This window comes from Salmo salar, chromosome ssa19 (assembly GCF_905237065.1).
Source record: "Salmo salar chromosome ssa19, Ssal_v3.1, whole genome shotgun sequence".
In the NCBI taxonomy this organism is placed as follows: domain Eukaryota; kingdom Metazoa; phylum Chordata; class Actinopteri; order Salmoniformes; family Salmonidae; genus Salmo; species Salmo salar.
In genome coordinates, this window is record NC_059460.1 from 47,630,631 (window position 1) to 47,652,119 (window position 21,489).

General features: G+C 42.6%; 1 protein-coding gene across 1 annotated transcript in view; it reads right to left on the bottom strand.

Annotated features, from left to right (window-relative positions):
- Positions 1-17,417: 17,417 nt before the first annotated feature.
- The window catches only part of LOC106578925 (melanopsin-A), a 38,721-nt gene continuing 34,649 nt past the window's right edge, over positions 17,418-21,489 (bottom strand). Inside the window, exons 9-11 of the mRNA XM_045702389.1 lie at positions 19,547-19,753; positions 18,621-18,689; positions 17,418-18,052 (exon numbers count right to left, since the gene is read on the bottom strand). Coding sequence (XP_045558345.1) covers positions 17,822-18,052; positions 18,621-18,689; positions 19,547-19,753 — 507 coding nt within the window. The 3' untranslated portion in view covers positions 17,418-17,821. The remainder of the gene's footprint in view (positions 18,053-18,620; positions 18,690-19,546; positions 19,754-21,489) is intronic.

The window sequence follows — 21,489 nt, forward strand, 5'->3', positions numbered from 1 at the left end:
GATAGTCCAGGATTATGAGGAAAAACATTAAGATCCACAACAACTGCTCTACCCACAACCGTAGGGCTCTCCAGAGGGTAGTGAGGTCCGCACAACGCATCACCGGGGGCAAACTACCTTCCCTCCAGAACACCTACACCACCCGATGTCACAGGAAGGTCAAAAAGATCATCAAGGACAACAACCACCCGAGCCACTGCCTGTTCACCCCGCTATCATCCAGAAGGAGAGGTCAGGACAGATGCATCAAAGCTGGGACCGAGAGACTGAAAAACAGCTTCTATCTCAAGGCCATCAGACTGTTAAATAGCCATCATTGACATTTAGTGGCTGCTGCCAACATAATGACTCAAATCTCTGGCCACTTTAATAATAAAAAATGGGATGTAATACATGTATCACTAGTCACTTTAACCTGTCTGGGCTAGGGGGCAGTATTTTCACGGCCGGATGAAAAACGTACCCAATTTAAACAGGTTACTACTCTGGCCCAGAAACTAGAATATGCATATTATTAGTAGATTTGGATAGAAAACACTCTGAAGTTTCTAAAACTGTTTGAATGGTGTCTGTGAGTATAACAGAACTTATATGGCAGGCAAAAACCTGAGAAAAATCCAAGCAGGAAGTGGAAAGTCTGAGAATTGTAGTTCTTCTTTTGATTCTCTATCGAAACTACAGTGTCTGTGGGGGACGTTGCACTTCCTAAGGCTTCCATCGGCTGTCAACAGCCTTCAGAAAGTGGTTTGAGCATTCTCCTGTCACTGGGCAGATAATAGGAGCTCAGTTACTGAGTGGTCTGCTTGGCAACCAAGGGATTGGATATGCGCAGTCACGCGAGCGCGCCGTTCCTTCTTTTTCTTCTTGAATGAATATGCTATTGTCCAGTTGGAATATTATCGCAATTTTACGTTAAAAATACCATAAAGATTGATTTTAAACAGCGTTTGACATGCTTCTAAGTACGGTAATGGAACATTTAGACTTTTCGTCTCTCGTTCCGCGCTCGCGCGTTATGCCTTTGGATAAATGATCTGTACGCACAAACAAAACGGAGGTATTTGTACATAAATATGGATTATTTCGAACAAAAACAACATTTCTTGTGGAAGTAGCAGTCCTGGGAGTGCATTCTGACGAAGATCAGCAAAGGTAAGAGAATATTTATAATACTAATTCTGAGTTTAGGTTGCCCCGAACTTGCAGGTGTCTGAATAGCTCGCCGTGATGGCTGAGCTATGTACTCAGAATATTGAAAAATGTGCTTTCTCCGTAAAGCTATTTTAAAATCTGACACAGCGGTTGTATCCAGGAGTAGTCCATCTATAATTCTTTAAATAATTGTTATATATTTTGTCAACGTTTATGATGAGTATTTTTGTAAATTGATGTGCTGTTGCGCCTTCTTCACCCCGCTGTCTGTGTGGGTGGACCATTTCAGTTTGTCTGTGATGTGTACGCTGAGGAAGTTAAAACTTTCCACCTTCTCCACTCTTGTCCCGTCGATGTGGATAGGGGAGTGCTCCCTCTGCTGTTTCCTCGAGCCCACGATCATCTCCTTTGTTTTGGTGGGCCATTATCCCCTCCTCATTTGAATAGAATAGATAGCCATCAAATTTTACAACCATCTAAAAACAAGTGACCCCAAAACATCAGGAAAACACTGACTAGGTACAGACTCAGTGAGCACAGTCTGGCTATAGAGACCGGTCGTCACAAACAAACCTGGCTGCCCAGAGAGGACAGGCTGTGCTCACTCTGCTCCAGGGAAGAGGTAGAGACATAGCTATATTTCCTATTACACTGTGACAAATACTCAGACCTAAGAGAATATTTATTTCCCAAAATTATCATTATCATTCAATAGAAAGAATTTTAAACTATGAAAGATGAAGAAAAAATCTAATATTTATTGGGTGAAAAGCCAAAATGTGCAGTTTTGGCAGCCAAATATGTGTCCTCCTGCCACAACCTGAGGGTAAGCCAGTAAAAAGTACAATCTAATGTCGATAATGTTTCCCATCTTGTTTTGTTTTGTCTTTCATACCATGTCATGTGTTTTCTCAGTCATGTTGACACTGGTCTACTACTATTGCTTTATTGTATTGTTATTCTCATTAATATTATTGTTGTAGTTAATGTTAATGGTAATCCCATGTCCACTACTACAATTATTATTGCTGTTGGTCCCACCATTTATTTATATACATATATATACAGTTGAAGTTGGAAGTTTACATACACTTAGGTTGGAGTCATTAAAACTCTTTTTTCAACCACTCCACAAATTTCTTGTTAACAAACTATAGTTTTGGCAAGCCGGTTAGGACTTTATCTACTTTATGCATGACACAAGTAATTTTTCCAACAATTGTTTACAGACAGATTATTTCACTCATAATTCACTGTATCACAATTCCAGTGGGTCAGAAGTTTACATTCACTAAGTTGACTGTGCCTTTAAACAGCATGGAAAATTGCAGAAAATGATGTCAAGGCTTTAGAAGCTTCTGATATGCTAATTGACATCATTTGAGTCAATTGGAGGTGTACCTGTGGATGTATTTTTTGCTTGACATCATGGGAAAATCAAAATAAATCAGCCAAGACCTCAGAAAAAATATGTAGACCTCCACAAGTCTGATTCATCCTTGAGAGCAATTTCCAAATGCCTGAAGGTACCACTTTCATCTGTACAAACAATTATACACAAGTATAAACACCCTGGCACCACCGCTCAGGCAGGAGATGTGTTCTGTCTCCTAGAGATGAACGTACTTTGGTGCGAAAAGTGCAAATCAATCCCAGAACAACAGCAAAGGACCCTGTGAAGATGCTGGAGGAAACAGGTACAAAAGTATCTATATCCACAGTAAAACGAGTCCTATATCGACATAACCTGAAAGGCCGCTCAGCAAGGAAGAAGGCACTGCTCCAAAACCATCATAAAAATGCCAGGCTACGGTTTGCAACTGCACATGGGGATAAAGATCGTACTTTTGGAGAAATGTCCTCTGGTCTGATGAAACAAAAATGGAACTGTTTGGCAATAATGACCATCGTTATGTTTGGAGGAAAAAGGAGGGAGGCTTGCAATCCCAAGAACACCATCCCAACCGTGAGGCACGGGAGTGGCAGCATCATGTTGTGGGGTGCTTTGCTGCAAGAAGGACTGGTGCACTTCACAAAATAGATGGCGTCATGGGGATGGAAAATTATGTGGATACATTGAAGCAACATCAGTCAGGAAGTTAAAGCTTGGTCACAGATCGGTCTTCCAAATGGACATTGACCCCAAGCATACTTCCAAAGTTGTGGAAAAATGGCTTAAGGACAACAAAGTCAAGGTATTGGAGTGGCCATCACAAAGCCCTGACCTCAATCCCATAGATAATTTGTGGGCAGAACTGAAAAAGCGTGTGCGAGCAAGGAGGCCAACAATCCTGACTCAGTTACACCAACTCTGTCAGGAGGAATGGGTCAAAATTCACCCAAGTTATTGTGGGAAGCTTGTGGAAAGCTACCCGAAACGTTTGACCCAAGTAAAACAATTTAAAGGCAATGCTACCAAATACTAATTGAGTGCATGTAAACTTCTGACCCACTGGGAATGTGATGAAAGAAATAAAAGCTGAAATAAATAATTCTCTCTACTATTATTCTGATATTTCACGTTCTTAAAATAAAGTGGTGATCCTAATTGACCTAAAACAGGGAATTTTTACTAGGATTAAATGTCAGCAATTGTGAAAAACTGAGTTTAAATGTATTTGGCTAAGGTGTATGTAAACTTCCGACTTCAACTGTATATAGCACCAAAAAAGGGTTCCGCTGTGGTTACAATGCTTTTGGAGGGCTAAATAGAACCTTTATGGAGAATGGTTCTTTAAAGAACCTTTCTCAATCTCAAAGGTTCTTTGTGGAACCATACAGGTTTTTATTTATTCTGGTATAATAGACTTATTATATTGTTAAATTCCATAGGTTTTATTATTGTGTTTATTAAGAAGTTGAATCAGGTGTGCCATCTCTGAAACAGCTGTGGGTCCCTGAGAAGAGAACTGAGAACTACTGACAGTCAACCATTCTCAATTGACACAAAGCCATACATGAGTGATAGAGAGAGGGAGAGAGAGAGACAGGGAGAGGGAGTGAGAGAGAGAGGGAGTGAGAGAGAGAGAGAAATTGAGAATTACAGAGGCATTTGTGTGAACAGTAACCTGGGGAACCACATCGCACAACTGATCATATTTACACCATACACACCCTGATAGATAAACATGTCCACCAAAATAATGCCAAAATATACGCTTCCTTTATCGACTTCCAAAAAGCATTTGATTCTATTTGGCATACAGGACTGTTCTACAAAGTTATTTAAAGTGGTGTAGGGGGTAAAACATATGACATAATTAAATCAATGTATACTGGCAATACGTGCAGCATTAAAATTGGTATGAAAAGAACAGAATTCTTTAACCAGGGGTGGGGCCTTCGCCAGGGTTGCATTCTGAGCCCTGCACTCTTCAATATTTACATTAACGAATTGGCCACTATCCCAGAAAAATCCTCAGCCCCTGGTGTTAGTCTCCACAATTCAGAAGTTAAATGCCTACTCTTCGCAGATGACCTATGCCTGCTGTCACCCACAGCACATGGCCTACAGCAGAGCCTGGACCTGCTAGAGCAGTACTGCCAGACCTGGGCCCTGGCAGTAAACCCCAAAAAGACTAAAATAATGATTTTCCAGAGAAGATCCAGATCTCAGGGAATTAGACCAAAGTTCTCAATTGGTACAAAATATATAGAGTACTGTACACACTACAATTACTTAGGTTTAAAAATAAGCTCAACTGGACACCTTAATGAGGCTGTGAATGAACTGAGAGAGAAAGCACGCAGGGCATTCTACGCCATTAAAAAGCAAATTCAAATTGAAATACCTATTAAAATTTGGCTAAAACTAATTGAATATGTCATTGAACCAATTGCACTTTATGGCAGCGAGGTGTGGGGTCCACTTGCAAAACAAGATTTCATCAATGGGACAAACACCCCATTGAAACCCTGCATGCAGAGTTCTGTAAGATTCTCCTACATGTCCAGAGGAAAACCACAAATAATGCATGCAGGGCAGAATTAGGCCAAAATCCACTAATAATAAAAACTCAAAAAAGAGCAATTAAGTTTTGGAAACATCTAAAATACAGTGACCCCCTCTCATATCATTACCAAGCCCTGCAATGCCAAGAGCTGAGCAAAGAAAAGAGTCCCCTCATCCAGCTGGTCCTGGGGCTGAGTTCACAAACCTGTTCTACTAACACACTGAAGCCTCAGGACCAGAACATCCAATCAATCAGAATAAACCAAATTACAACACAGTCAAAACAAAACTACATTGCTATTGGGAAACACAAGCACAAACACAAAGCAAAATGCAGTGCTATCTGGCCCTAAATCGACAGTACACCGTAGCTAAATATTTGACCATGGTTACTGATCAAAACCTTAGAAAAACCTTGACAGAGTACAGGCTCAGTGAGCACAGCCTTGCCATTGAGAAAGGTAGACACAGGAAAACCTGGCTCCCTGTAGAGGAAAGGCTGTGCAACCACTGCACAACAGCAGAACATGAGACGGAGCTGCATTTCCTGACAAAATGTAAAAAATATAAAACAATTAGAGAGTGTCATTTTCCCAAATTTGAAACCCTTATTCAAGGTTTCAAAGACCTCTCTGATGAGGATAGGCTACCCGTCCTGTTGGGGGAGGACACAGAGAGCTGTTGGTTGGCAGCGCACTACATTGCTGCCTGCCATAAGTTGAGGGAAAGTGTCTCACAGACCAATCAACCTGCACATGTACTCTACTGTATGCTTATTGTTATTGTAGAATGTATGGTTATTCTGACCATTGGTTATTGTTGTTACTGTTGTCCCGTTGACAATTTTGATTCTCATTTTTATTTATTTTTATATTGTAAATATCCAAAATAAGCTTTGGCAATATGTACATTGTTACGTCATGCCGATAAAGCAAACTGAATTGTATTGAATTGAATTGAGTGGGAGAGAGAGAAGGGGGGGAGTGATAGAGAGAGAGGGGAGTGATAGAGAGAGGGGGAAGTGATAGAGAGAGGGAGAGGGAGAGAGAGAGAGAGAGAAAGAGAGAGAGAGAAAGGGGGAGTGATAGAGAGAAAGGGAAGTGATAGAGAGAGAGGGGAGTGATAGAGAGAGGGAGAGAGAGAGATAGAGAGAGAGAGAGAGAGAGAGAGAAAGGGGGAGTGATAGAGAGGGGAGTGATAGAGAGAGTGGGGAGTGATAGAGAGAGGGAGAGAGAGATAGAGAGAGAAAGGGGGAGTGATAGAGAGAGAGAGAGACAGACAGACAGACAGACAGACAGACAGACAGACAGACAGACAGACAGACAGACAGACAGACAGACAGACAGACAGACAGACAGACAGACAGACAGACAGACAGACAGACAGACAGAGAGAGAAAGGGTGCCGAGGAGCTTCTGAAACACACAAATACAGGTGCGAGAAACACACAAACGCACACACATGCACGCCCACATGCATGCACGCACAGAATCCACACACACAGGAGACACAGAAGGGAGCAGAGCGATCCCACACACACAGGAGACGCGGAGCAGAGAGAGATCCCACACACACAGGAGACACGGAGCAGAGAGAGATCCCACACACACAAGCACAGACCTCTGTCTCCTTCTCACGAGCTCTTAACTAGTTAATAAATAAAGGTTAAATAAATACAATAAAATAAAAATGAACTAACTGAACCTAAAACAGATCCTAGTTTACACTTAACACCGAAAACCTGAATAAAGGTTTTAAAAGTGTCTAAAAGCGTTGTCGGAGAGGTCTTCCCTGTTAGGTGAGGGACAGACGGGACAAGAATAGTCAAGCAGAGTGGAGACGGAGACAGGGATGGAGGACACAGGGGCCTTATAAGACCTGAAACCCTACCCCCAGCATGCCTCACTCTGATACCCTGCATTACTCACTCAGAGAGATATAGACTCCTCTTAGCCCCACACATTGTCCCCTATCTCTACACTGTAAAACATTTCCTGTAAAATGTACAGTACAGCAATTGGCCAGTGAGTTACTGTAACTTATTTTACAGTACAACTACTATAATCAATTTTACAGTATCAACATGTTACTGTAATCTAATTTACAGTACCAAGTCAGTCACTGTGATCTAATTTAGAGTACCAATTACAATTACAGTATATTACAATAACATATTACCCAGTGTTCTTTTCATTTTTACATTTACATAAACTTTTTGGTCATTTAGTGGGCGCTCTTGTCCTTAGCAACTTACACTTGGTGCATTCAACCAAGGTTGATAAAGAAAACATATCATAGTCAAAGCAAGTAAAAGGTTGTCATAGTCAATACACTGGTCTTCAAAATAATTTTAATTACAACAAGATATCTTATGATACTCTCTATCTCTGGATAGTGTCAATACATTATGGAGATATTCATTGTAACTTGATGCCAGCTTCCTGTAAATTATTATAAAGTCAAAGCAATGAAACAGTACAATTCTGTAAAAGTGAGTAATAAACTGTAAGACATTTTTTGACAATATTTTAATATTTTAATAAAAATTCAAAATAATAAGTAATCTATTCAATTTAACTTAATAATAATGAAAATAATACAAGAATACGTTCAAACAAAAAAAACAGGTCACGATCAATGAGTTAGTCAGTCATGGTTGGTCTGGTGGAGTGGTTGACGGTGTGTTTGTGTTGGGGGAGGGGCGAGGTCTGGCCTGGCAGTTGCTGGATGGAGGTGGCAGTTGTGGTTGGTTGGTGCTGTGTCCAGGGTTGGTGCTGGTGTTGGGGCTGGGACCAGTAAAACCTGGGTGTGAGGGCCGGGTTGTAAATTATACTGTACCAGGGCTGGAAAACCAGGGGTTGGTGCTGGGTCTGGTGTGGGGACTGTGAGGCTGGGAGAAACAGGGACTGGGTCGGGATCTGTAGAGGGGAGGAAGGATAACCTGAGGAGCAAGCAGACATATAAGGAAGCCCTAGAACCAAAGGTCAATGGTGGTACTTCCCTGTGGTCTGCTCGCTCAGGGTGAAGGTCTGGTGTTTGGTCCCTCCTCCACGCCTTGTCTGTTGGTGTGGTGCTGGGACTGGTGCTTGAAACCGGGATCTGGATTCGTGGACTGGAGAGTCAGGGTCAGGTCAGTCAGGTCAGGCTGCGGTCAAGCCATTGTTACCTTTCCAAGTTCTTCAGGCGATTCCGACCTTGTCCTCTGGATCAGAGAAGCAGAGCCAGCCACGTTCAAGCCACTGTTACTGTTGCTGCCTTCTGGTCCATCCAAAGAAAAGGATGGTGAGAGAGTAGAGAGAGGGACACAACCCCAGAGAATCTCCACCATGCAGGGTTGTGAGTAATGAAGCGAAACCAGAGTCCTACTGTTTAAAGTTTATACTGTAGCAACCCATAGACTTCCAGTGTGTATGTACACTAACGTTCAAAAGTTTGGGGACTCTTGGAAATGTCCTTGTTTTTGAAAGAAAAGCAAATTTTTTTGTCCATTAAAACTTCTTCAGGATCAGTGTCCCTTCAACGGGACCGTTGAGCTACCATAGGCTAATGCGATTAGCATGAGGTTTTAAGTAACAAGAACATTTCCCTGGACATAGACATATCTGATATTGGCAGAAAGCTTAAATTATTGTTAATCTAACTGCACTGTCCAATTTACAGCAGCTATTAAAGTGAAAGAATACCATGCTATTGTTTGAGGAGAGTGCATAATTTTGAACAAGAAAAGTTATTAATAAACAAATTAGGCACATTTGGGTAGTCTTGATACAACATTTTGAACAGAAATGCAATGGTTCATTGGATCAGCCTAAACCTTTGCACATACACTGCTGCCATCTAGTGGCCAAAATGGAATAATACATTATGTCCTTTCTCTTGCATTTCAAAGATGATGGTACAAAAAAAATACAAAAGAACATTTTGGTATTTTCTTTGTATTATCTTTTACCAGATCTATTGTGTTATATTCTCCTACATTCCTTTCACATTTCCACAAATTTCAGTGTTTCCTTTCAAATGGTACCACAAATATGCATATCCTTGCTTCAGGGTCTGAGCTACAGGTAGTTAGATTTGGGTATGTCATTTTAGGCGAAAATTGAAAAGTGGGCGAATCCTTAAGAGGAATCCTTAGCTAATCCAAGTTGATCATTTTAAAAGGCTAATTGATCATTAGAAAACCCTTTTGCAATTATGTTAGCACAGCTGAAAACTGTTGTTCTGATTAAAGAAGCAATAAAACTGGCCTTCTTTAGACTAGTTGAGTATCTGGAGCATCAGCATTTGTGGGTTCGATTACAGACTCAAAATGTCAAAAAACAAAGAACTTTCTTCTGAAACTCATCAGTCTATTCTTGTTCTGAGAAATGAAGGCTATTCCATGTGAGAAATTTCCAAGAAACTGAAGATATCGTACAATGCTGTGTACTTATTTGTTTGTTTATGTGTCAATTAATCCCATAAGGGAAGGATTGCCAATTGATGATTTGACACGCAAATAAAATGTAATTAATTCCTGTCATGCTCTAACGGTAGTTAGCATTGGGTTGCAAAACTACCTCCAACTTCCTTCATACTGGACACAAAGACATAAACATGATATCCACGAGTTCATCTGACTCTGGGAAAATCCTGGAGTATCACTTTAAAATATGTTAATGAGCCAGAGACTAACTTCCACCACCAAAACATTTTCCCACAATGCACCATAATTAATTCTATAAAACACATTTAAGGTATTTTACTGTGCATTCTACAGCGTTTTTACCATTGAAATTACAGAAAAGTCTTACAGCGTGCTGTAAAACAAATTTACAGATGTTTTACTGTGCATTCTACAGTGTTTAACTGTTGAAATGACAGAAACGTCTTCCAGTGTACCTCTATCTGTCACTTTCGCTCATCAATCCCTCATTCTCTCCCTCATTCTATTTTTTTTGTCGGTTTTGCTTTGTCACTTTCACTCCTTGACTCTCTCTTTTGCTAACACTTTCTATTTCTCTCTCTTCCTTTCTCCCTCTCTCTCTCTGTGTTGTCTGTCCCAGCTCTCTAAGGGGAAGCAACACAGTCTGAAGTTTGATTTGCTAGAAGGCCTCGAGCAGGAGACACAGTCACCATGATCAACAAGCTGATGAAGGTCAAGCTTTTTTAACAACTTCTGACAGTTCCGTATGCTAGGATACTCAACCATTACACTTCAAAATGGACATTTGGATTACTGTACATGCTTTAAACACTTTTATATAGAAAATAAACAAAGGGTAGTCCTTGAATTGTGGCAGCATTTAAAAAAATATATGTTTTTATGTATTTGGGTACATCTTCCCATTCTTAATCAAATAATATGGCAGCTTAATGACATTTAATTATTTTTACCAATATGATAACATTGTGCCACCAGTCAGATTAGTAACACTAATGATCGTAACACCAATGACACAGTTTAGGTAATTGAGGATTTTCATAAATGGAGGCCACAGGTGTTCAAATCTAAGGTTGTTAACCCTTTAAAATTCACTGATCATAAAGTGATATGATTAATCATTTTGCTCACAATGTAATTTCCTTTCATTTAAATTGAGAAACACCAATGACACGTTTTTATTTAGACACACCAACCAATGGGATCCTCAAATGGTGTGATTAGCTAATAATATTATTTAATATAGACCCCTCCCCCAACTACAGTTTGCCACTGGTGGGATTGCTCAAGGTTCTTGTACAGTATATCTTTGTAAATAATCATTTTTCAAAATGGTATCACCAATGACATAAAACTTAAGGACACATTATATTTGTAAAAAAAGTTATCTATATACAATATATTAAATGCCTTTGTTTACTTTCTAGCATTCAAAATAATAGATAGATATTTCTAAATCTCCAAAATATGTCACAAGTACACTGCTCAAAAAAATAAAGGGAACACTTAAACAACACAATGTAACTCCAAGTCAATCACACTTCTGTGAAATCAAACTGTCCAGTTAGGAAGCAACACTGATTGACAATAAATTTCACATGCTGTTGTGCAAATGGAATAGACAAGAGGTGGAAATTATAGGCAATTAGCAAGACACCCCCAATAAAGGAGTGGTTCTGCAGGTGGGGACCACAGACCACTTCTCAGTTCCTATGCTTCCTGGCTGATGTTTTGGTCACTTTTGAATGCTGGCGGTGCTTTCACTCTAGTGGTAGCATGAGACGGAGTCTACAACCCACACAAGTGGCTCAGGTAGTGCAGCTCATCCAGGATGGCACATCAATGCGAGCTGTGGCAAGAAGGTTTGCTGTGTCTGTCAGCGTAGTGTCCAGAGCATGGAGGCGCACCCAGGAGACAGGCCAGTACATCAGGAGATGTGGAGGAGGCCAACAACCCAGCAGCAGGACCGCTACCTCCGCCTTTGTGCAAGGAGGAGCAGGAGAAGCACTGCCAGAGCCCTGCAAAATGACCTCCAGCAGGCCACAAATGTGCATGTGTCTGCTCAAACGGTCAGAAACAGACTCCATGAGGGTGGTATGAGGGCCCGACGTCCACAGGTGGGGGTTGTGCTTACAGCCCAACACCGTGCAGGACGTTTGGCATTTGCAAGAGAACACCAAGATTGGAAAATTCGCCACGGGCGCCCTGTGCTCTTCACAGATGAAAGCAGGTTCACACTGAGCATGTGACAGACGTGACAGAGTCTGGAGATGCCGTGGAGAACGTTCTGCTGCCTGCAACATCCTCCAGCATGACCGGTTTGGCGGTGAGTCAGTCATGGTGTGGGGTGGCATTTCTTTGAGGGGCAGCACAGCCCTCCATGTGCTCGCCAGAGGTAGCCTGACTGCCATTAGCTACCGAGATGAGATCCTCAGACCCCCTGTGAGACCATATGCTGGTGCGGTTGGCCCTGGGTTCCTACTAATGCAAGACAATGCTAGACCTCATGTGGCTGGAGTGTGTCAGCAGTTCCTGCAAGAGGAAGGCATTGATGCTATGGACTGGCCCGCCTGTTCCCCAGACCTGAATCCAATTTAGCACATCTGGGACATCATGTCTCGCTCCATCCACCAACACCACGTTGCACCACAGACTGTCCAGGAGTTGGCGGATGCTTTAGTCCAGGTCTGGGAGGAGATCTCTCAGGAGACCATCCTTCACCTCATCAGGAGCATGCCCAGACGTTGTAGGGAGGTCATACAGGCACGTGGAGGCCACATACACTACTGAGCCTCATTTTGACTTGTTTTAATGACATTACATCAAAGTTGGATCAGCCTGTAGTGTGGTTTTCCACTTTAATATTGAGTGTGACTCCAAATCCAGACCTCCATGGGTTGATAAATTGGATTTCCATTGATTATTTTTGTGTGATTTTGTTGTCAGCACATTCAACTATGTAAAGAAAAAAGTATTTAATAAGATTATTTATTTCATTCAGATCTAGGATGTGTTGTTTAAGTGTTCCCTTTATTTTTTTGAGCAGTATATTTTAAACAATGCATTCAAATTAAGTTTTGCAGTATAAATGACTTCCAATACGTTTTGTCATTGATAAACAGTTCAATATAAACAAAACATGTATGACGTGTAACTATTTATCATTTTAAGGTGCTTTTCATGGTTGCAAAGGCAAGGGACACGAATGCCACTCAAAACCAATAATGACTCAAAAACAACACATTAGCAGATAAACCTTACCAAAATCAAATAATGACGTCAAGAGATTTTCAAAAATAATCTCCAATGTCCCAATCTTTCCTGTATAAAACAGATTGATCATGGTGCATAACGGCAAAGACTATATGCCATTTACAGACACTTTTATCTAAAGCTTCCAATCATGCGAGCGTACATTTTTGTATGGTTGGCCCCAGGGGAATGGAAGCCACGATCCTGGCATTACAAGCACTATGCTCTAGTCCAGGGGTACTCAAATCTTATTTTATGAGGTCCGCAGCATGCTGTTGTTTGTTCTACCTGATAAGAAATTGCACACGCCTGGTGTCCCAGGTCTAAATCAGTCCCTGATTAGACGGGAACAATGAAAAAACGCAGTGGAACTGGATTCAAGTTCCAGAGTTGAGATTGAGTCTATCAACAGAACCACACAGTGCCACAATAATACTTTTAATACAATTCACTTTATTTTTGAATCTCAATATATGTCTTAGTATATGAGTAGTAGGTCTTCAGTTGTTAAGGTGAATACACACACACTACACACACACACTACACACCCACACACACACACACACTACACACACACACTACACACACACAAACACACACTACACACACACACTACACACACACACACACACTACACACACACACACACACTACACACACACACACACACTACACACACACACTACACACACACTACACACACATTTACACAAACACTGCACCGGTACTCTGGGTGTCACCTAAGCACCAGCAACCCCAGTATGCACAGTGACCTCATGGAGCTATCTGAAAGGAGTGGAAAATATGTCTGCCCTAATACCACAGACAGAGAGAGAGAGAGAGAGAGATGGATGGATGGATGGATGGATGGATGGCTGGAGAGTAAGAATGAGAGTGAGAGGGGGGAGATTATAATTTGTGTTAAAATGTATTCAGGTTAACACGAAGAGGAGGGACACAGGCTGATTCTCATACAGCGTACACGCACTCACATACATTATAGAATGTTTTTTTGAAGGTTCTATAAAGAACCATGCACATAAGGTTCTAAATGGAACTTGCATGATGCTATAAAGAAGCCTTTCCTAAGGTTCTATAAAGTACCATTAATAAAAGGTTCTATATAGCACCAAAAAAGGGTTCTGCTGTGGTTCCAACGCTTTTGGAGGGCTATATATACTGCTCAAAAAAATAAAGGGAACACTTAAACAACACATCCTAGATCTGAATGAAAGAAATAATCTTATTAAATACTTTTTTCTTTACATAGTTGAATGTGCTGACAACAAAATCACACAAAAATAATCAATGGAAATCCAATTTATCAACCCATGGAGGTCTGGATTTGGAGTCACACTCAAAATTAAAGTGGAAAACCACACTACAGGCTGATCCAATTTTGATGTAATGTCCTTAAAACAAGTCAAAATGAGGCTCAGTAGTGTGTGTGGCCTCCACATGCCTGTATGACCTCCCTACAACGCCTGGGCATGCTCCTGATGAGGTGGTGGATGGTCTCCTGAGGGATCTCCTCCCAGACCTGGACTAAAGCATCCACCAACTCCTGGACAGTCTATGGTGCAACGTGGCGTTGGTGGATGGAGCGAGACATGATGTCCCAGATGTGCTCAATTGGATTCAGGTCTGGGGAACGGGTGGGCCAGTCCATAGCATCAATGCCTTCCTCTTGCAGGAACTGCTGACACACTCCAGCCACATGAGGTCTAGCATTGTCTTGCATTAGGAGGAACCCAGGGCCAACCGCACCAGCATATGGTCTCACAAGGGGTCTGAGGATCTCATCTCGGTAGCTAATGGCAGTCAGGCTACCTCTGGCGAGCACATGGAGGGCTGTGCGGCCCCCCAAAGAAATGCCATCCCACACCATGACTGACCCACCGCCAAACCGGTCATGCTGGAGGATGTTGCAGGCAGCAGAACGTTCTCCACGGCGTCTCCAGACTCTGTCACGTCTGTCACGTGCTCAGTGTGAACCTGCTTTCATCTGTGAAGAGCACAGGGCGCCCGTGGCGAATTTTCCAATCTTGGTGTTCTCTGGCAAATGCCAAACGTCCTGCACGGTGTTGGGCTGTAAGCACAACCCCCACCTGTGGACGTCGGGCCCTCATACCACCCTCATGGAGTCTGTTTCTGACCGTTTGAGCAGACACATGCACATTTGTGGCCTGCTGGAGGTCATTTTGCAGGGCTCTGGCAGTGCTTCTCCTGCTCCTCCTTGCACAAAGGCGGAGGTAGCGGTCCTGCTGCTGGGTTGTTGGCCTCCTCCACATCTCCTGATGTACTGGCCTGTCTCCTGGGTGCGCCTCCATGCTCTGGACACTACGCTGACAGACACAGCAAACCTTCTTGCCACAGCTCGCATTGATGTGCCATCCTGGATGAGCTGCACTACCTGAGCCACTTGTGTGGGTTGTAGACTCCGTCTCATGCTACCACTAGAGTGAAAGCACCGCCAGCATTCAAAAGTGACCAAAACATCAGCCAGGAAGCATAGGAACTGAGAAGTGGTCTGTGGTCCCCACCTGCAGAACCACTCCTTTATTGGGGGTGTCTTGCTAATTGCCTATAATTTCCACCTGTTGTCTATTCCATTTGCACAACAGCATGTGAAATGTATTGTCAATCAGCGTTGCTTCCTAAGTGGACAGTTTGATTTCACAGAAGTGTGATTGACTTGGAGTTACATTGTGTTGTTTAAGTGTTCCCTTTATTTTTTGGAGCAGTGGTAGAACCTTTATGGAGAATGGTTCTTTAAAGAACCTTTCTCAATCTCAAAGGTTCTTTGTGGAACCATACAGGTTTTTATTTATTCTGGTATAATAAACTTATTATATTGTTAAATTCCATAGGTTTTATTATTGTGTTTATTAAGAAGTTGAATCAGGTGTACCATCTCTGAAACAGCTGTGGGTCCCTGAGAAGAGAACTGAGAACTACTGACAGTCAACCATTCTCAGTTGACACAAAGCCATACATGAGTCTTTCACAAGACACCATCACTGGCTATAGTCATATACAACATTTAATAATGAAACACAACACATTAGATAAACTGGAATGACAGTCTTACTCACCCACGGTTGCACCAAAAGAGCTGTGCACAAACCACACACACCAAAATATTCCAATGAGCTGGCGTCCTCACATTTTAATTATTACTAAGAGAAAAAAATAATAATTGGGAACTGCAAAGAACCATTGAAGGGCTCAAAGGGTTCTTTGGGCCAGTATGGTTCTGCATAGAAACATCACCCTTCCGAAAGAACCCTCATATTGAAGTGTGTACTGACATGTACCAGCAGATGGGGTCACCGTGGCAATGGTAAGATGTGTTTTCAACCAGCAAACGTTGATTTTCTTTTCAACTCCTCATAACACACCCACACACACCGCTGATGGAAAATAGACCGTACCAACACACAGCTGATGGAAAATAGACCGTACCAACACACAGCTGATGGAAAATATACCGTACCAACACACAGGTGATGGAAAATAGACCGTACCAACATACAGCTGATGGAAAATAGACCGTACCAACACACAGCTGATGGAAAATAGACCGTACCAACACACAGCTGATGGAAAATAGACCGTACCAACACACAGCTGTCAGTAACACATTTAGTTGGAAAAATAAATAAAAACAACAGAAATAAACGACTTTATATATCACAAATCTACAATAAACCATCACATAATTTAAAACACACACATATATATATATATATATATATATATATATATATATATATATATATATTTTGATTCATATTTCCATAATGTAACAGCTAAACAGTTGATCAGTTCATCAATACATTACAAATCAATCAGTTCATCAATACATTACAAATCAATCATTTCATCAATATTCAGAACTACAATAAATTCTGTTAGTACACCAGAAGGATCGCTACAATCATAGAGTCGACACTCAGCAATGACATACACTCGCTGCGTCCCAAATGTCTCACTATTCCCTACATAGGCTCTGATTGAACGTAGTGCACTATCTAGGGAATACGGTGTCATTTAAGACGCGTGATGATCAGACAGGAAAACAGTGATCACGGAAGAATTGATGTTCGGAAAACAAGTGTTGCTCAATAGTTGTGGATTGTTCTGTGTTGCGAAAGGGGTCTGATGCGTGTGGACATGCACACTGGCACACATACAAACAGTAAACTGGGGCAGGGCCATGTAAGGTGCTGAAAGGACAATTAACACAATTGAGAGAGGGAAAGAGAGAAAGAGGGGGAGGAGAGAGGGAAAGGGAGAAAGAGGGGGAGGAGAGAGGGAAAGGGAGGAAGGGAGAGAGGGAAAGGGAGGAAGAGGGGGAGGAGAGAGGGAAAGGGAGGAAGAGGGGGAGGAGAGAGGGAAAGGGAGGAAGAGGGGTGGAGAGAGGGAAAGGGAGGAAGAGAGGGAGGAGAGAGGGAAAGGGAGGAAGAGGGGGAGGAGAGAGGGAAAGGGAGGAAGAGAGGGAGGAGAGAGGGAAAGGGAGGAAGAGGGGGAGGAGAGAGGGAAAGGGAGGAAGAGAGGGAGGAGAGAGGGAAAGGGAGAAAGAGGGGGTGGAGAGAGGGAAAGGGAGGAAGAGGGGGAGGAGAGAGGGAAAGGGAGGAAGAGGGGGAGGAGAGAGGGAAAGGGAGGAAGAGAGGGAGGAGAGAGGGAAAGGGAGGAAGAGGGGATGGAGGGGACCACATTTTCACAATCCTCATTGTTTAAAGAAATAAAAAGGAAAGTCACCAACTGAAACTGTTTCACATTCTGTGTTTTCTACGGCTCAATGGAAAACTTCTCTAAATTCATAAATACAAAACACTAACCCACACACACACACACACACACACACACACACACACACACACACACACACACACACACACACACACACACACACACACACACACACACACACACACACACACACACACACACACACACACACACGAGTTACAGTAGATAGAAAGGTGGTAGCGTAGAACCCTGCAGAGGAGGAAAGAAGCGACCCACAGACAGCTGTGTCACACATTGTCCAACTGCACAACATCCACGGGTTCTCTTACAGCAAGCCCCGCCCCTTTACTGCTGTTATTGGCTGGGTTGCCTCGGGAACCTTGTCTTTGTAGCAGGGAGATGGAGGAGGGGCTAGAGGTAGACGTGAGTACGATGGCAGGAATCAGGTCGGTTAGGCATGTGGAAGACCCACGCCCACTAACACCTTGAGATGACTTCTCCTCTCTGACATCATCCAGCTACAGAGAGAGACAGTGTGATGTCATTCTCACTGCATAATACCATTACATTGATTCATTGATTGGCTGATTGACTGTGTTTGAACTATACAGTACAAGTCTATACATCTGCAGTCACTAATGGGACAGGCACCTGGACAGAACTATCACTACAGGATTGGACAGGGCATTGGGAAGATGCATTTGACTGGCCAGGATACTTTTATTTGATTTCACCTGTATTTAACCAGGTAGGCCAGTTGAGAACAAGTTCTCATTTACAACTGCGGCCTGGCCAAGATAAAGCATAGCAGTGCAACAAAAACAACAACACAGGGTTACACATAAACAAACGTACAGTCAATAACACAATAGAAACATCTATGTACAGTGTGTGCAAATGTAGAAGAGTAGGGAGGTAAGGAAATAAATAGGCCATAGAGGCAAAATAATTACAATTTAGCATTAACACTGGAGTGATAGATGTGCAGATGAAAATGTGCAAGTAGAGATACTGTGGTGCAAAAGAGCAAGAGGATAAGTAACAATATGGGGATGAGGTAGCTGGGTGTGCTATTTACAGACTTACAGTAGCAGGAAGGATATTGGTCAAACCAACGATCTCAGACATGGAGATGTCCTCTGGCTCTGTCAACGTCTGGAAAGGTGAAACATGGTCAGCACAGACAGACAGACAGACAGACAGACAGACAGACAGACAGACAGACAGACAGACAGACAGACAGACAGACAGACAGACAGACAGACAGACAGACAGACAGACAGACAGACAGACAGACAGACAGACAGACAGACAGACAGACAGACAGACAGACAGACAGACAGACAGACAGACAGACAGACAGACAGACAGACAGGAGACGAAGGCCTTAACAGCGTAGTCATATGATAGCTGCATGTAGTGTATCACATGGGGATTACAAGCACCAGATTACCAGATTACAGAACAACTAGTTCGTGTGTGTGTGTGTGTGTGTGTGTGTGTGTGTGTGTGTGTGTGTGTGTGTGTGTGTGTGTGTGTGTGTGTGTGTGTGTGTGTGTGTGTGTGTGTGTGTGTGTGTGTGTGTGTGTGTGTGTGTGTGGCAGTGGATGATATAAGGAGAACTATAATAGAGAAACTGACTATAGTGTGAGAGAGAGTAGTGGGGAGTTTTAGCTCAGTGGTCTATTGTGATTGTGAAACACACAGTAAACATAGGATCAATACCTAAACTCTAGGTACAGATGTAGGATCTTAATTTGAGGATGTTTGCTACAGCATGAAAGATAATCCTGCAGAAACATAATTATTATGTGGATTATTATTGATGAACATTTTTGCCGGGGTTGATACATTTTCCGTAAGGGAAACTCAAGTCTCAAATTTGGAAAGTGGAAACTCCAGAAGCCTTTTTAAACCTGGAAAGTTGTCCTGCAACAGGTGATCAAATGTAGATCCTACATCTGTATTGAACCTAGACACACACACACACACACACACATTCTGACACTCACAGTGACGTGTTGCAGGCGGCCGACAGCAGGGTCAGAGGGGGACTGAGAAGCTGCTTTCTCAAACGCTCCTGAGTCGCGACCTTTCACCTTCAGGGAGCAATGACCTTTTGACCTCTGGGAGAAGGTGGGGTGGAGCTGGGTGACATCACTGGACACCTGACGACTGGCCGGACGAGAGGAGTGTTGCGCCTCCGTGTCCGTAAATGCCTGACAGACAGACGGACGGACGGACGGACGGACGGACGGACGGACACCGACAGACACACAGACACAGACACACACAAATCAGAGATATACATTTGATGTAGCACTCATTTACATATAGATTTTTGTCAGCTAGCAGATGCAGTTAGTGCAGTCATCTACTGTAGGTAAGACAACCACATATCACAGTCATCTACTGTAGGTAAGACAACCACATATCACAGTCATCTACTGTAGGTAAGACAACCACATATCACAGTCATCTACTGTAGGTAAGACAACCACATATCACAGTCATCTACTGTAGGTAAGACAACCACATATCACAGTCATCTACTGTAGGTAAGACAACCACATATCACAGTCATCTACTGTAGGTAAGACAACCACATATCACAGTCATCTACTGTAGGTAAGACAACCACATATCACAGTCATCTACTGTAGGTAAGACCACCACATATCACAGTCATCTACTGTAGGTAAGACAACCACATATCACAGTCATCTACTGTAGGTAAGACCACCACATATCACAGTCATCTACTGTAGGTAAGACAACCACATATCACAGTCATCTACTGTAGGTAAGACAACCACATCACAGTCATCTACTGTAGGTAAGACAACCACATCGCAGTCATCTACTGTAGGTAAGACAACCACACATCACAGTCATCTACTGTAGGTAAGACAACCACATATCACAGTCATCTACTGTAGGTAAGACAACCACACATCACAGTCATCTACTGTAGATAAGACAACCACATATCACAGTCATCTACTGTAGGTAAGACAACCACATCACAGTCATCTACTGTAGGTAAGACCACCACATATCACAGTCATCTACTGTAGGTAAGACCACCACATATCACAGTCATCTACTGTAGGTAAGACAACCACATCACAGGCATCTACTGTAGGTAAGACAACCACATATCACAGTCATCTACTGTAGGTAAGACAACCACATATCACAGTCATCTACTGTAGGTAAGACCACCACATCACAGTCATCTACTGTAGGTAAGACAACCACATATCACAGTCATCTACTGTAGGTAAGACAACCACATCACAGTCATCTACTGAAGGTAAGACCACATTCTGTATACTTCTGGCCCTTCTTTGGACACTGTGTTACCAAACCTCCAGACAAGCTTCAATGCCATACAACTCTCCTTCCGTGGCCTCCAACTGTTCTTAAATACAAGTAAAACTAAATGCATGCTCTTCAACTGATTGCTGCTTGCACCCGCCCGCCCAACTAGCATCACTACTCTGGATGGTTCTGACTTAGAATATGTGGACAACTACAAATACCTAGGTGTCTGGTTAGACTGTAAACTCTCCTTCCAGACTCACATTAAGCATCTCCAATCCAAAATTAAATCTAGAATCGGATTCCTATTTCGCAACAAAGCCTCCTTCACTCATGCTGCCAAACGTACCCTAGTAAAACTGACCATCCTACTGATCCTCGACTTCGACGATGTCATTTATAAAATAACCTCCAACACTCTACTCAGCAAATTGGATGCAGTCTATCACAGTGCCATCCGTTTTGTCACCAAAGCCCCATATTCTACCCACCACTGCGACCTGTATGCACTTGTTGTCTGGCCCTCACTACATATCCGTCGCCAAACCCACTGGCTCTAGGTCATCTATAAGTCGTTGCTAGGTAAAGCCCCGCCTTATCTCAGCTCACTGGTCACCATAGCAGCACCCAT